The sequence below is a fragment of the Corvus hawaiiensis genome, chromosome 26, assembly GCF_020740725.1.
Source record: "Corvus hawaiiensis isolate bCorHaw1 chromosome 26, bCorHaw1.pri.cur, whole genome shotgun sequence".
NCBI lineage: Eukaryota > Metazoa > Chordata > Aves > Passeriformes > Corvidae > Corvus > Corvus hawaiiensis.
The window spans coordinates 17,397,080-17,412,719 of NC_063238.1; the positions used below are offsets into that span (position 1 = coordinate 17,397,080).

General features: G+C 39.1%; 1 protein-coding gene across 9 annotated transcripts in view; it reads left to right on the top strand.

Annotated features, from left to right (window-relative positions):
* The window catches only part of RALYL (RALY RNA binding protein like), a 388,415-nt gene that overhangs the window by 339,221 nt on the left and 33,554 nt on the right, over positions 1-15,640 (top strand). For 7 of the 9 annotated variants that reach the window (XM_048329273.1, XM_048329272.1, XM_048329275.1 and 4 more), the window contains 3 exons: positions 11,295-11,342; positions 13,540-13,703; positions 14,359-14,439. In XM_048329273.1, the coding sequence (XP_048185230.1) occupies positions 11,295-11,342; positions 13,540-13,703; positions 14,359-14,439 (293 nt within the window). The remainder of the gene's footprint in view (positions 1-11,294; positions 11,343-13,539; positions 13,704-14,358; positions 14,440-15,640) is intronic. The other 2 variants (XM_048329277.1, XM_048329278.1) reach the window with 1 other exon arrangement.

Sequence of the window (15,640 nt, forward strand, 5' to 3'; positions counted from 1 at the left end):
ATTCCAGTGTCTTACCATCCTCACAGCAAATTTCCTAATATCTAATTTGAATCTAACCTCTTTCAGTTCAAAGCCACTCCCTTTTGTCCTATCATGTAGCAACATGCCTTTGTCAAAAGTCCCTCTCCAGCCTTCTTGTAGGCACCTTTAGGTACTGGAAGTGTACTCTGAGGTCTCCCCAGTGTCTTCTTCAGATTCAACAGCCCCAACTCTCTCATACTGTCCTCACAGGAGGGGTGCTCCAGCCCTGTGATCATCTTCATGGCCCTCCTCTGGACTTGCTCCAACAGGTCCACATCCTTCATTTGTTGGAAACAGCAGAACTGTGTTACAGTGGGGATACTGTAACACTCATATATCAAACCAGGAGTCCCGTGGAAAGGAAATATATATGGACAGACAGATTCTTGATAGCTGTTTCAGAGAGATGTTTATTTCTCCAGCCGCATGGCTGGAGCTCTGCTCAGGAACTGTTCCAGTCACCGGACCAAGGGTCCTTCTGCCCGCGCAGGGAACACAAACCAACCAATGGGAACGAGGCTGAGCAGGGGCAGGGAAACCCCGTGTCTGTGCCCTCAGGGCCCCTCTCCCAGGGCTCCATGGCAGGGGGAGGAGACCCCGACACCTCACTCGTTTTATTTTAATAAAAGGAGAATGAAAACAACTGGATAAACATAACAAGAACAGTTTCAAAACAAAACAAGCCACCCTCCTGAGTCTTTGAATGTCCAAACAGATTCTGTGGAACATCTTAAGGCTGACAGAAGTGGGACAGGACTGTCCAAGCATGCTTTGTGGGGAAACTGATGCAGGAGAGGGTTTAATTTCTTCCCTCCCCCTTTTCATCCCCCACTCAGCATTGGAAAGGGATTTTTGGGGAAACAATTGGCAAAGGTATGATTTTGTGAGGGAAACCATGGATGAAAAAACGGATTGGGAATACACTGGGGGTAATAGGACATAGGGTAAAAGGGAAAGGTGGGATTAGGAAAGGGAGACTGTAGGGGGGGTTTGCAATGGAGATATTGTCTAAGACGACTACGATTTTTGGCATATATACTGCCTTTTACAGGAACACCATCAGGCCCAGTGACCTCTACTGCTTGTAACCCTTTTCTACCTTGTATAATTTTGAATTCCACCACCTCTCCGTCTCCCAAGCTTGGGATGCATTTTTCAGGGTTATTATTTTTAATAGCAGTTCTATGCACGAATATGTCTTGCTGGTTGTCACACCTTGTTATAAAACCATAATTTTGCTTAACATTATACCATTTTACTATCCCTAAGATCTTAGCTACTATGATCTTTTCCTTTTTCCGAGTGGCTGCTGTTTTCTGTCTCGCTGCGTCTTTGCTCTCTCCTTCGGTCGCTCCCATGTTGGAATTCTCGGAGCTGCTGGTGCCTGCGCGCTCTTCCCAGGGTTGCATTCGGGGCTGTGCGGGCCGGGCCGGGCCACGCCGCTCAGTTCTCCGTGCGTCGCCTCCTCTGGTCGCAGCTTCGCTGCCGCTGCCAGGCGGTGCACCCACGTCTCGGCCGGGCTCCCGAGCGATGACTCCCCCGCACCCTGCTCCAACGCGCGTCTCGGCTGGGCGCGGCTCCGCTCCACCGCCATCGCCGCCAGCCACCACCCGCACGCCGCCCCCTCGGTCGGGCGTTCACGGGGCTCTCTCCACCATGTGCTGCGTGGGGCCGGGCGGGCACTGCTGGGTCCCGCCGCTCCCGCTGCTCCTCGCTCCGCCACCGACACTGCGGCTCGCGTGGCTCCGCCCGCGCGCGGGAACTGCCTCGCTGCTGCACACAGAGCGCTCGGTGCACGTGGCCTGGGTCGCACGGTCCCTGCGCCAGGCTTCCCTTTGCCATGACACAGCTGACATTGCTCCACAGTCTCGGTAATTAAATAATATTCACGAAAATATTCTTCCATCAGCATGTATTTTGACTCAAATATTAACTGTGTCCAAATGGCCTTCCAAAACTCCTTGGTAAGAATTAAATCCCAAGAAACATAGAAAAAGTTCTTAAACAACCATGCCAGGAAGTGTTTCAGTTCTTTTTGAGCTTGAATCAAGCTAAAATTTACAAATCGTTGTTCAAGAATCATTTAAGATAAATGTCCATATGCGGCTCTGAGAGCCAAGAGTCTTCCCACGGTTCCTCCATAGTTTAGATATGGAATAGCAAAGCAAAACCAAGAAGAGGAATCCAAAGTTTCTAAGGTTTACTCACACAAATCAGTCGCTTAGGGATCGGGGATCGTTCTGCTCACAATTCTCCACCATTTGTTACAGTGGGGATACTGCAACATGCATTTATCAAACCAGGAGTCCCGTGGAAAAGAAATATATATGACGGACAGGTTCTTGATAGCTGTTTCAGAGCTGTTTATTTCTCCAGCCGCATGGCCGGAGCTCTGCTCAGGAACTGCTCAATCACTGGACCAAGGGTCCTTTGCCTGCACAGGGAAACACAAACCAACCAATGGGGAACGAGGCTGACCAGGGGCAGGGAAACCCCGTGTCTCCCCCCCGTCAGGGTCCCTCTCCCAGGGCTCCATGGCAGGGGGGAGGAGACCCCGACAGAACTGGATGCAGTGCTCCACATGGGGTCCTATGAGAGCAGAATAGAGGGGGGAATCACCTCCCTCACCTGCTGGTCATGTGTTTTTTGATGAAGCCTAGAATACAGTTGGCTCTGTGGGCTTTGAATACACATTGCTGACTCATACAGAGTTTCTTTTCAACCAACATTCTGGATGCCTTTTGCCAGAAGCGCTTATTTACCAAAAAGTACCTACTAGATATGGCCTTGTTTATTTTCTTGCCATCTAAATCAAGGGACAGAAAGTAAAGGAACAACAAATAGTCAAAATGAAAAATTACCAGCTTTAAGACGGCATTTTTCACAGGAACTGTTTGTTCTGAACTGAACAGTAGCTATCTGAAAGTAGCTAACACCTTCACAGAAATTAGGATCAATATACGAAGGAGGAAAACTGAAACATTCTCAAATAATCTAATTCATACTGCAGATCTATCCTTTCTTGGTGTACAAATGGATAGAGGATGGAAATGGAAGCTACACCTTCTGAGACAGTGAAGTTATTGAAACAAAACTGGAGCTCGTTATTGTGGTTTATATAGCAGTATTGTGCCAAAATGTTCCCATTTCTTTAGGAGGGATGGAGGAACCTGAGAGTTATTGAATAAGGCTTTGCTTCCTCACAAAATGAATCTTTTCACTTATATACACACACATATTAATCATGGTTATACTTTAAATCTGGAATCAAGTATGATTTGGTTTCAAGCTGACCTTGTCTAGGTGTCAGTAGTTAGGTGCATTTCATATTCTGGATGATTCTTTATAGGCTATAAAACTGTCCTGCTGCGTAGAGCATTCACAGAAAAGTAAAATTCCAGCCATGTAATTATATAAGGATGAGTAATGGTAATGTGGTTTTGCTGGGAGAAGGCAAAAATCATGCAAGGGGAGTTCAGCAAGAAGGTAACAGAGTGGGAAGCAGGAGTCAGAGAGAGAGACCTTAACAGCGTTCATTCCTTCACTGAATCTTGTGGTTTGGGAAGAGATGCTGGAAGCAATTCTCAGCATTTTTTTGTTTTTCTTAAAACAAAAAAATGGTAGCTTTTTCTTTTTTGGTAGCTTAATTCAATAGACTATATAAAACTAATTTTAGTCTAAGGCGTGCCTGTATTGTTAACTTCTAATGAGCATTTCCCACAGTGGTAAACCACTTGAAACTTCCTTTAAATGTTTATTAGACATGATGCATAACAGTGCAAGCAGAGCCCTCATCTGTCAGGGACTGTGACCACATAATCCAGGGAAGAATATTACAGAAAATAGCAATAATGGAAGCATAAAGCTCCATGAGCCCTATTTTGTGCAAATCATAGAATCACAGAATGGTTTGGCTTGGAAGGGACCTTAAGGATTGTCTAGTTCCAATCTCCCCTGCCACAGGCAGGGGCAGCTTGGACTAGACCAGGTTGCTCAAGTATTAGTATTATGTAACAGGCAATAACAGTCATCTAATGAAATTTTCCCATCTGCTGAAAGCAAGTTGTCAAAATGTCAAACTCTGCAATTGTTCCTTGGAGCTTAAAACAGCAATATGAAGGAGTGTCCAGGAGAAGTACAGTAACCTCCAGCAAGTGCAAGGAAGAAGATAAAAGGAAGAAAAAATACATACTGAATCCCCCAAATTTTCTGTGGGTTGGCTCTTTTATTTTCTTTTTCTTTTAAGATATAGGAGCCAGAGTGGATCATTAGTTTACAATCAATTCTGCTACTAAAATATTTCAGAGAGTCTACAGCATGTGATTTAAAAAATGTGACTATTGTATTTTAAACGAGTTTAGACACAGGAAAATCACGTACAACCTGAAACCAAAAATGTAACCTGGTTAAACTCTACATTGAATATGTTCCTCAAAAAATCTTCAATGAGGGAGAGAGAAAATGATCAATACCCCATATTGTTAGATTTCCTGACAGTGACCCAGGGAGTGGAGCAAGCCCTTAGAATCTGGAGGTAACCGTAAAGAAATATGCCAGGCAGAGTAAAGCAGGAGAGTATCCATACTCTGCATGGAAGGCAGGAGCACAACTGAATGAGGAAACCTGAGAAAGATCCCACCCTACACAAAAAGGACATTCCTCAAGAGACAGGAACAGAACCTCAGTTCTCGAGTTGGCTGAGACAATAGAAAAGTAGGGAAAAGAAACCAGTATGAGGGTTCCCTAAGGGGAAAAAGGTCTCTTAGTCAGTGTCAAACAATGCTTCTTGTAAATTAGAAAAGATGTATAGAAATTTTTCAGCTAGGTGATTCATACTTGCCTCATACCTGCATGACAAGAAATCAGCAGCTCTTCCATATGTCCAATACTGTATAGGGAAACCACAATATCAGTATCATGACAAGCCACCAGTCCTTTTTGCCACGTTCTACTCTCAAGTGAGCCATCTGGGACAAAAATCCTTTCCCTTATGAGAATAAATATAATGAGAAAATCCAGACATATGTTTAAGAGAAATAAATACGATCCCTTGATTTCAACAGCTTTATTCTGGATTTACATTGAGTTAATTCAGAGTGGTGACACTTGTATGTCTTTCTGTAAATCAAAAGGCATTTCCACCGATATTTTAGGAATTCCATTGGTTTGTGACTTTTTGTTCCCTTACGCAAAATAAATCTTGTTTTCTTCACAATGTATGCAGAAAGTGAATGAACACAAGGTCTTCCAAAGCACTGAAGTATTAGGAATATTTGTCAGAAATCATGGAAAGTGTAGTCAACATAGCATTGGTGTAGAGGATACACAGCCAGTTGTGTGATGCACAACTGCCATTTCCACTCATCTCTGACCAGACTGGAATTGAATCCAGTTCTGTGCTAGGTTATAGAAGAATCTCCTTATCAGACGCACTTCCCATATCCATCTACCATGGAAATTATTGCACAGTGCGATAGGAGTACAAGAATGCTTTTTAGATTCACAGTATCTGGTGTCTTCATTTATATTGTAACTGCACTTGCAAAGCACACTTTTGGAAAAACAATCAGTATGTCTTGACTTTGCAAGCCGTACTCAGGACACTGAAAGTTCAGTCTCTTTCATGTCTCCATTTTGCTGCTTTAAACCGTGAGTTGCTCAATCCAAAATAATTAAATTACATCAGTAAACTTTATGTAAATAAGAACACAAATTTAATTTAAATCTTTTGACAGTTTGAAAAGTGGAGAGGAAAACATGTGATGCAATTTTCCAGATTTTTTTCTTTTACATGAACTCTGACATCGTCACATTGTACTTGATTAATCTTTTGTGAACCATGCTTTTGTGTTTCATTCAGTGCTTCTAAGACAGCTTTTCTAAAAAGTACATAAAGTTTCAGAGATCTGTTTTTGTAACCTTAAATAGTTAGTCTTTCAGCTTCAGTGCTACCACTGTGATTTTAATTTAATCTGCTGTTCAGTGCAATGCTGTGGAAACACTAAACCCATCACTACACCTGCCAATGACAGTCTGGTGGAGTTGTCAAACCAAGAGTCAAATGACACTCCTTCAATGTATACAATATTACTAACAAATTGGATAATCAATCAGATGAGTATAGTTTGACAGTAGTACCTTGAATACACTGAATTTAAAACAGATTTTTAAGAGGCAGGACCCACTTCTCTTGTACTAAGGAAGAAAAAATACCATATGGACATTGTGAATTCCCCAGTCGGACTATAAAATTACAGGACACCTTGGGAAATGGTTAGGTCACTGGAAAACTTTCTCTTTGCCTTTCTATGAAATTTTCCCATGGGAAACATAAATAATTGGACATTACTTTAGATGACAGAAAAATAGTTTTGCAACAGGAGGAGAATGGTCAGGGAGATATTAAGTAGATTTACACAGGTATCTTTACATTAAAAAGCTACTATTTTGTTTCTAAAGAGCATCAGGATAACATCGTTAAGCATAGGCCGTACCTGCAGCCACAATAAGTAGTTTTAATTAGGAGGAATTCTAATACTTAGCACTTATCTGTACCGAAAATATGTTGGGGTTTAGTTCTGCCTGTATCACCGTTGTCTGTCTGGCTGCCATAAACAGCTCTGAAAACAGCTGATCCCCAGAACCTGAATATTGATCTCAATGTCTTTGTTCTTCTCTGCTTCACAAGCTTTGCCTAATCCTCTACAGGAATATGTCTTAGTGATTTAATTACCTGATTGTGTATATGCAACTTTGAATATTTGCCCAAGTTTTGCCTAAAATTCAGGTTGCACAGCAAGTTCAACAGTTTTCCCAACATACATTTCACTGGGATAAGAGTTCTTGGAAGAAAGATGAGAGTAGAGAAAGGACATATGTAGAGACAGAAAAAATAGAGCCTAATCATTTTGCAAATAAATTCTGCCTAGTGCCTGCAGAAAAATATGTTAATGGAAAATGGAGTACTGTAAGTCAGCTTGTTTATGTATACATGTCCTCCTTGGACAAAATGCACCTCCTCAGATTAAAATTGCAAAAAATTTTTCAGTTTTGCAGAAAAATATATCAGTTTACAGTATTACATTCCATGTTGCACATTTTGAAACTTAACTCCTTATTTTTTCCCCACTCAGGAAAAAATATATCTTGCTCTTATTAATTGAATAAATGTGCAGAATTGGAAAAAAAACCCAAAACCTTTATTAACTTATCATTACAAAATTACTATGCAATTTAATCCTTAATTGAAATATACAAATAGTAGGTTATGTTCAATTGATTGGTATTTTGGGATAAGTGATTGGGCATTTTGGTGTTAAGCTGTTCTTTTTAACTATACCTATTTGCCTTCATATATTCATTATGAAAATGAATGTAAAATACTTCTCTGCAATTACTTTTCCTCTTCTATCCCCCTCTTTTTTCCTGTAATGTCTAATATATTAGTTGAAGGAATCACTGAAAAAATTTGCCTTTTGACAGTAAGTCTGTCAGCAAAAAAGCAGACTCTGGAGAATATTCTCTCTCTCTGCAGAATATACAGCCTGAACTGCAAAACAGCAGTGTCCCTCCACCTCTATCAGCACTCTCATCCTTACCTAAAATTAAGTTGTCTTTAAAGTAAAGGTGGGATTCATCCCACCAATTTAATTCACGTCTGGGTGTGTAAGTAACCATCCACTGAAAATTGTCCTGAAATATCCACCATTTTTTTCAACAGCTTATGAAAGTAACTTCCATGTGATTGATTTTCTAGCAGGGAAACTTTCCATCTCTCGATGCTTATTCTCTAAATCATCTAGTTACCCTCACCGAATTCCTTTTTAACATCAGTTTAGACTGATTCTCTTTTGCACTCAACAGGAACAATTTCTAATACTCTTTTCACATGACATGAGAAATGATTTTACAAATGACTGGAATACCAGCTTCAACGATTAGGTTGATATGTGCTTCCCAAAAAGAGTTTGATTTAAGGAATATTGCTTTTGTGTTTAATATTTTTATTCAGGCCTGACAACAGACAAGCAACTGACAGTATAAATGGTGATAGCTTTGTCAATTAAATTAAGATACATTATGCCCGGTTTGTCAACATTTATGATTTAAATATATCTTTGTACCTGTGGAAAGAAGAGGAGATAGTAGCTAAGGCTGATTTACGTGCAAGACAAAATTCTTGTTGGCAGGAAAATAACACAAGGTATTTCTGCTCTGTCCTGCATTAACTCTCCTAAATGACCCCGCAGAAGTCAGTTTTATCACTAGTGTTTGGAACTACCTAATTTAAAACAGGATGTGGTCATTAGTTTATGAACAACTTTTGTGGGCATTGCATACAGAATGCAAAAAGATTGCACAGTAGCAATATGTTTTCAACATCAGGTATATAAAGACATAATAACATCTGTAAGTTTATTGAAAATACGCAGAAGCGTAACACTGTATTTGCCTGATTGGCACATGCAACTGCTGACATGCATAGGAACTTTGATCACAGCTCTGAAAATATGGTCATGGGGGAATCCTTTATTCTTCAGGCAAACACAGTTTTAAAGATACATATAGTGTTAAATGAAACCAATAAAGACAGCTTGTACAAGATTGTCATTGTGATACTAAGTTAGAAAAAGGAACCATGACTTTTGCTCAGTAGAAGCACCCTTTACTGATGAGTTTTCTTTGCCTCATGTGAGACACACATAAAGCAGTGTCTTTTACTATCTACTACATTAATGCCAGCATCATGCATGCAGTTCTGTTGTTAATATTGTAGAGATGCCATGTGTTTGTGGGGAAGTAATCTGCCTGTTTACAGTGCCATTAGGAAACTGCTGACTCCACCAGTTCACAGGCTCATTTAAACCTTTCTCTGCTTCTGACCTGCTGAGTATTTGGTATTCAACACTGTATCAGTGATTTCCTGTGGCCACCATTACACAGGCTGTTGGGTTGCTAAGGAATAACTCTCCAGAGGTTAAGAGCCTTGCAGTCACCTCGATCTCAGTGCCAGTGATTACCTGTGCTAATTTTCTGCTTGGTGTTATACTGCAGCACTGACCAAATCTTACGTCTGTCCCTTGACATGCAGAAGTAGGAACAATTATGGCTGTGGATGGAGAGATGTACTGGTGTTTTCACACTACAATCTCTTCCACATATTACAGATGAAACATCATAATTCAACTTAAAATTTTCATACCCAGCGAGGGGCCAGAAGTCCTTATTCTGTCCTGTGAGCCAGAGCTGAGTTACTACAGAAAAGTATATCCTTACTCTAACTGGTACCTGTGAAATATTCTTCACCCACTTCATGGTCTTCAACCTTGAAAAAGTGAATTTTTCTGGTCTTTATGCAAATTAAATTAATCTCAACTCCAGGTGAAAGGTTTCATGTGACACGGATTTTAAATTTAATATTTTTTCTTCAAATTACCTGTTATTTTCTACTTAAAAACACACATTGAATATTAAGTATGGGCTTACTGAAGCTATTAATCATTCAGCTAAATAAAACCACTAGGAAGCTGTGAATAGTTGTAAATAAAATAATAGCTTTGCTACCTGTTACATCTTAGATCCATGCAGACTGGCATGAAAGACAAAATAAGAGCTGTCATATAGTTTAGAAAAAATTTGCTAGTTTCGCATTAAGATACAGAAACATGATCACTATACACAGTCTATTATTATTTAATGATATTTTGCATCCTCTGTCACACACAGCTTATCTGTTGCTGGGTTCTAGTCTCTCAGGGCTGTTTAATTTAGTAAGTGTTTCACATGAAATACATCTTAGGATTACTTTTCTCAAATAAATTGCAAAAAGGGCCACAGTTGTTTGCAACTCTCATGATCTTCAATTACAGTATTATGCAAGCAGACAGTACAACTTTCAACTGGACACTTGCATGTGAAAGAGATGTGGCAGAGATGGAAATTGTGCCCTGACCTTCTTTGCTAGAATTCTTGACACATTCTTCAAGTTATACACTAAAAACCCCATTTTGCTCAATGTCCAAGAGCAGAAATCATCCACAAGTTCATTCCCTGTGAAGACAAACTTCTTTAATATGTAGCTGGCCTTTAAGGTTCTTTCCAACCTAAATCACGCTATCATTCTCCAATCTCCCTTTTTTTTCAGGGAAAGTTTTCTTCTGTGGCTTGTCCTTTCTACCTCTCTCATTTCAACCTTTTTCCTTTCTCATTTAAAGCTTCTCCTTTTGTGATACTTTCTTCATGCTTCTTACCTTTACTATTCATAATTGTCCTCATCAGGCCAGTGAAAAACTTAGATTTTTGTAACTATTTGTAAAATAGTTACAAAACTATTTGTAAAATAGTTGCAAATTAGATTTTTGTAACTATTTGTAACTAATCTCTGTAACTAGGCAGAGTTATAAACCCTTGTGACTTTTCCATGCAGAGCCTTTATTGGCTCGTTGGTTTGGTGGTTTGGGGGTTTTCTTGGGGGGTGTATGAGATAGATAAGACTTCTTTGCTATTTCTTCAACACAAAAGTAGAAAGTTGCTAATGGAATGCAAAACCAGGAAGATCAGTCTGAGACTGACTTTGCTATTGACAGCTCAAAAATAGTTTTCTCCTGGACCTGTGCAATTTCGCATGTGTTTGTTTCCCTTGATGGTATCTGTCCTTTCTCAGATTGGTCCATATATTCTTTCCTGAACCTGAGAGGCAATGCATCCCTGTAACACTTATTTAGCATTTATTTTCTTAACCTTTTACTTTGTCTCTTTTTGATGAAAATAATTTGGTGGACTCAAGCACCAGCAAGCAGTCCAACCCTTTTCATGTTTCTCTAAATCAAAGTAACTATCTTAGCTCACCTTCTCACTGATTTCCCACTCTTTCATGTATTTAACTGTCTTTCTACTCCACTGATGGTGCTATGTTAGACCAGAAAAGAAGAGGGTGTCAGTTTTGGAATGCTGACTTCATTTGATCACTCAGAGAATTACACTATAATGATCCTCTAATTACAGAGCTGTCTCGCTGTGTTAAATCCTTCCTGTATGTGCTGTCAGCTGTTTACACTGTTCTGCATGCCCCAGACTTCACATTTCCAAATATACAGTGATAGCTGACGATAGCATTGACAAACATAATTTACATTGTATGGTTGTATAAAATAAGTGGAAGGACTTTGAAGAAGGGATTGAAATTTGAGAATAAGCCAATATTACCACAGTTTTAATCAGTGTGTATTTTCCTGTAAGCCAGTTCATTCTTGTTTTTCTGTGTTTTTCCACAGTGGTTATGTCTTTGATTATGATTACTACAGAGATGATTTCTACAATCGGTATGTGTGCTTATATTTTTGTACATCCTACATAATTTCTAATGTTTGTTTATAATAGAATCCCGTCCTTCAGTTAAACAGGTCAGTTCTGATTTTATGTATTATTCATTGCATTATTTCTATTGTCTATCAGAAGACTATTTGAATACGTCAGAGAGAAAATTACCACCACCAAATGTATGCTTACTAAATAGGTCTTTTGATTTTATCCTTCTCTAAGAGCTTTTGGGGCATTTTCTGTTGGGCACTGGCAAGATCAGAACTGTAAATTTAGAAGGGTGACTGAAAGAAAAGGCATAGTTGTCCACACATTAGTGATTATTGGGGCAAAAGATTGCTTTGGATCTGAGGACTTCTCTTTATCATTTTTCATATTACAAGCACAAGGAAAACAGGCACGGAACTTCAGAACTATAAATAGAAGCATTGTTTTTTAAAAGAAAACATATTATTGGAATATATAGAGCTTGATAAAAAAAAAAATCAAGCCCAAAAGCTTTGCATAATTTCGTAAACAAAAGTAGGAATAGATAGACAACAGGAAGAAGAAGAAGAGAATCCCAGATATCCAGAGATAAGAGATCCACAATCACTTAGATAACAGTTCTTTTATATATTTTGAGAAAAGGAAGCATAGTTTCATATTTCACTCTGTTATGTAAACACAAACCATTGGAAGCTAGAAAAAAATCACCTGTGGAGTAATAATCACATATTGAACTTTTGCATGACAGCTTACAGCTCTTCAGGAACATTTTTATCCAGTAACATCAAAAAGGAGTTTGTGACCAACCTGCAGTTTATCTAATACGATAAATGATGAGTGGCAATAAACACTAATATTTATGTTAAAAGTAGAAAAAAAATGGTTTCGTTTTCATCTTCAAACACAATTCTTTACTTATGCTCACCATGACTAGAAACTGCTCATTTGTGGGAATATTTGAGGCCATGGAGTTCACAGTCAGTGAGTGTGACAGGACCTCTGTGACACATTTTGTAAACAGCTATGGAAAAGGAAGGAGATGGTTACATTGTCTGTAGGATTAGAGTACAGACAGAACTGTGGTTTGATTTAAGCACTAGGTATGTACTTGCCAGAAAATGGGTTAGAAGATTTAAGTTTGACTCTGCTTCCTGTTTAGCATACTGTTAGATGCTGTGGTGAGTGAATTACTGTTTCTTGTGTGTCTGTTTTCAAATGTGTATCTGCCTGGCTGGGTGACAGTACTCACAACTGTGAAAATTAAACATGCAGTTATAAATTTCCATAATTACTAGTTGCAAGTAAATTTGAGAACATTTTATGAGGATGTTGCTTATCCCTCTGCTTCAGACTCTGAACTGAAAATCTTCATTTTCTTTCTTCTCCTGACCTATCATACCCAGAACCCATAGCTTTTATGTTCTAAATATAACTGTGGCTTTGATTACCTTTTCTACTGCCTTTATTTCCCTCTACACATTTTAGTTATTTGCTATTGATAAATGTATTTTTAGGATTGGGCTATTCTGTTTGGGAACAATAGCTCCTTTTTGTTGTAGAGTTTCTTTTATTGACTGTAGTGGTAAAAGCCTGAATATCTGCCTGCTACAGTGGTTTTGGTTTGAACTTTTTTTTTTTTTTAATTTATTAAGCATGGTTGGGTATTTTAGTGTTTCTACACTGATTCATTCTTCAATAAAGAGAACATATGCAAAGACTTTTTATTTCACAAACTGCAGGATATTTCTTTATGGTGATGGTTGTCTTCAGGAAAGTTCTCTTTTGTACTTTACTTTTACATCTTTAAAGATAGCAGATAGAAAACCAGAATTTAAGCCATGCATGTAATAAAGGAGCTGAAGTGTCACAACAAAATGTACTGCTGTTGGCTTTCAGCAATGAAATGATGTGGACCTGTGGAAAGCAAGTTATGGATTTTCCATACGGCAAATAGCGGAGTCCCATAATATATCATTCATTTAAATGACACACAAAAAACCTGAGCTGGTCTGTGCACTGGTGTGTGACTGAAATCTGAATAAGGCACTTAATGTGCATAGGTCCTTGAAATCTAATTTGACTTGATATAAAATGATTACGGTTTCAAAGGGTAATTTTATCAAAGATAACATGCAAATTTAGTTGACAGAGCCTCCATGACATAAAATCACAGAAGGTTTTATGGAGTCCAGCTGACTTAATCTTTTCTAGGTTGTTTGATTACCATGGCCGTGTCCCCCCACCGCCCCGTGCAGTGATTCCACTCAAACGTCCTCGTGTGGCTGTGACAACAACTCGTAGAGGCAAAGGGGTTTTCTCCATGAAGGGAGCATCACGATCCACTTCAAGTGGGGCTTCTTCCTCAGGATCCAAATGTGAGTTGCTCATATCAGTTGAATATTATTGAAACAATGATCCTAGCAATGTCTGCAAACAGAAAGCTTCCACTATATAGCCCTATTGCAGTCATTTCCTACCCTCAGAATCTAGCTTGAAAAACTGGCTTGATTACCGAAGCTTCCAGGCCTTTCCTGCAAGTCAAGGAGCACACTCATAACACTTTTGAAGAAAATTCTTTCAACATTTTACCTGCTCCCTTGGCCTCAGAAAAAGCCTGTTTAAAATCTCCTCTCAACCTGACTGCTCATACACCATGAGATCTTGTGAATAGCTGGTAATAAAACAAAGATAATAATCCTGTTATAGACAGACAGAAGCACATTGATTTCTGTGGAGACTTGAGGGTTGTATGTAAGCTGGTGGGGGTGGACTGGGGGGGCCACGGGAGGTTGGGTTATGTGTACTTTTTTTTACCACATTCCTGTGAGTGTAGAAAGAGGCACAGTGTCTTTCTCTGTTTTAAAGGAAGTTCAAAACAGGATTGGCAACTTGGGGTTATTTAACCCTTTTTTAGTGAGTTTGCCTTAGAAAAGCTGATGAAAAATAGGCATTCCCTCCTCCAAGCTCACCAAGCTCCCCACTCCATAGTATGTCCTGGGAACTTCATCTTCCTCTTCGTGCATCTTTCAGCACCCACCCGTCTTCCCCTGCCCCTTATGTGGAGTGATACTGTCCTTGGAAGCGTCACTGGAAGAGGAAGAGAAAGATCAGGTAGGGATCAGATATTAGAAAGAATGAAGGAACTTCAATAAGTCTTTTGCAGTACTAGAGTGGCCAGCAAAACATCATGCTGTCTTACATACAACCGTGAAATAATTGAATCCATCAACAGTACATCTTACTGCCAGAGGAGTTAATTATGGCATCAACAGGACCCAGTCAAATACTCTGTGTGAATAACATATTCAAATCTCACATGCTAGTATCTAATAAAGAAGGTGGACCTCTAGTGAGCCCACTAGGATCCATTCTTGATCCTATTGTATGACCTGATGATATCAGAGACATTGAAGGAAAGCATGAAATAAACGTGTAAATGCATGTGACTGAAAAAATGGACATGTGGTAAACACAGCTAAAGATAATGTTGTACACTCAGGAACAAGGAGCTCAAGACATTCCTTGGGGAGGATGATTTTCTGACAATGAGAGGCTCTGTAGCTTGTACAGTTAAATCACTCACAAGTCTCCAGGGAATGAATGGGTGGGATGTCCATTACCACTAACAGGAGCTTTGATGCCTAACACACAGGAAGACATCTAAATTTAGATGTCGTATTATGAAGCTCACTCAGACCCTAAGAGTAGCAGCTCAGAGTAGCAATGCTTCCTTTGTTCTCTGGAGAATGATCATGAGTCTAGACATTTTCATACAAACCTTGAAGTAACCTCTTCCTCAATACTTTAAGTAACAAATTGTGTTTTCTTCTATTATTTTAAAAGAAAGTATACAGCTCAAGATCTTCACTTCAGAAAACTTAGAACTTAAATTATTTTGTTAATCCTTTTCAGTCCTTGAATCTTTGGGTTTTCACAAAGTGAATCAAAGCTTTAGTTAGATCTCATTTGTTCATCATTTACCGTTGTTTTAGCTATATAAATATTTGTAGTATCGGTGCAGTCAAATCACTAATTGTCCTAAAGTATGCTCTAATAAGGATGGGCTTTTTTGACTCACTTTGCCATGAAAAGAGAGATCATTTTCAGATAAGTTTTTTATTTATTTTTCTCCTTGTCCAGAACAAGAATAACTATAAAATTCTTCTAGAGAGCTGAGGATCTTAGTATCCCAACAGATGACAAGAAAAGCTCTCATGCAGAAATCTGAATTTCCATTGTAGTGAATGAGACAGAGAATATTACATCAACATATAGATATTTATTCCTCAGAACTCATGCAAAATTTGCTTTA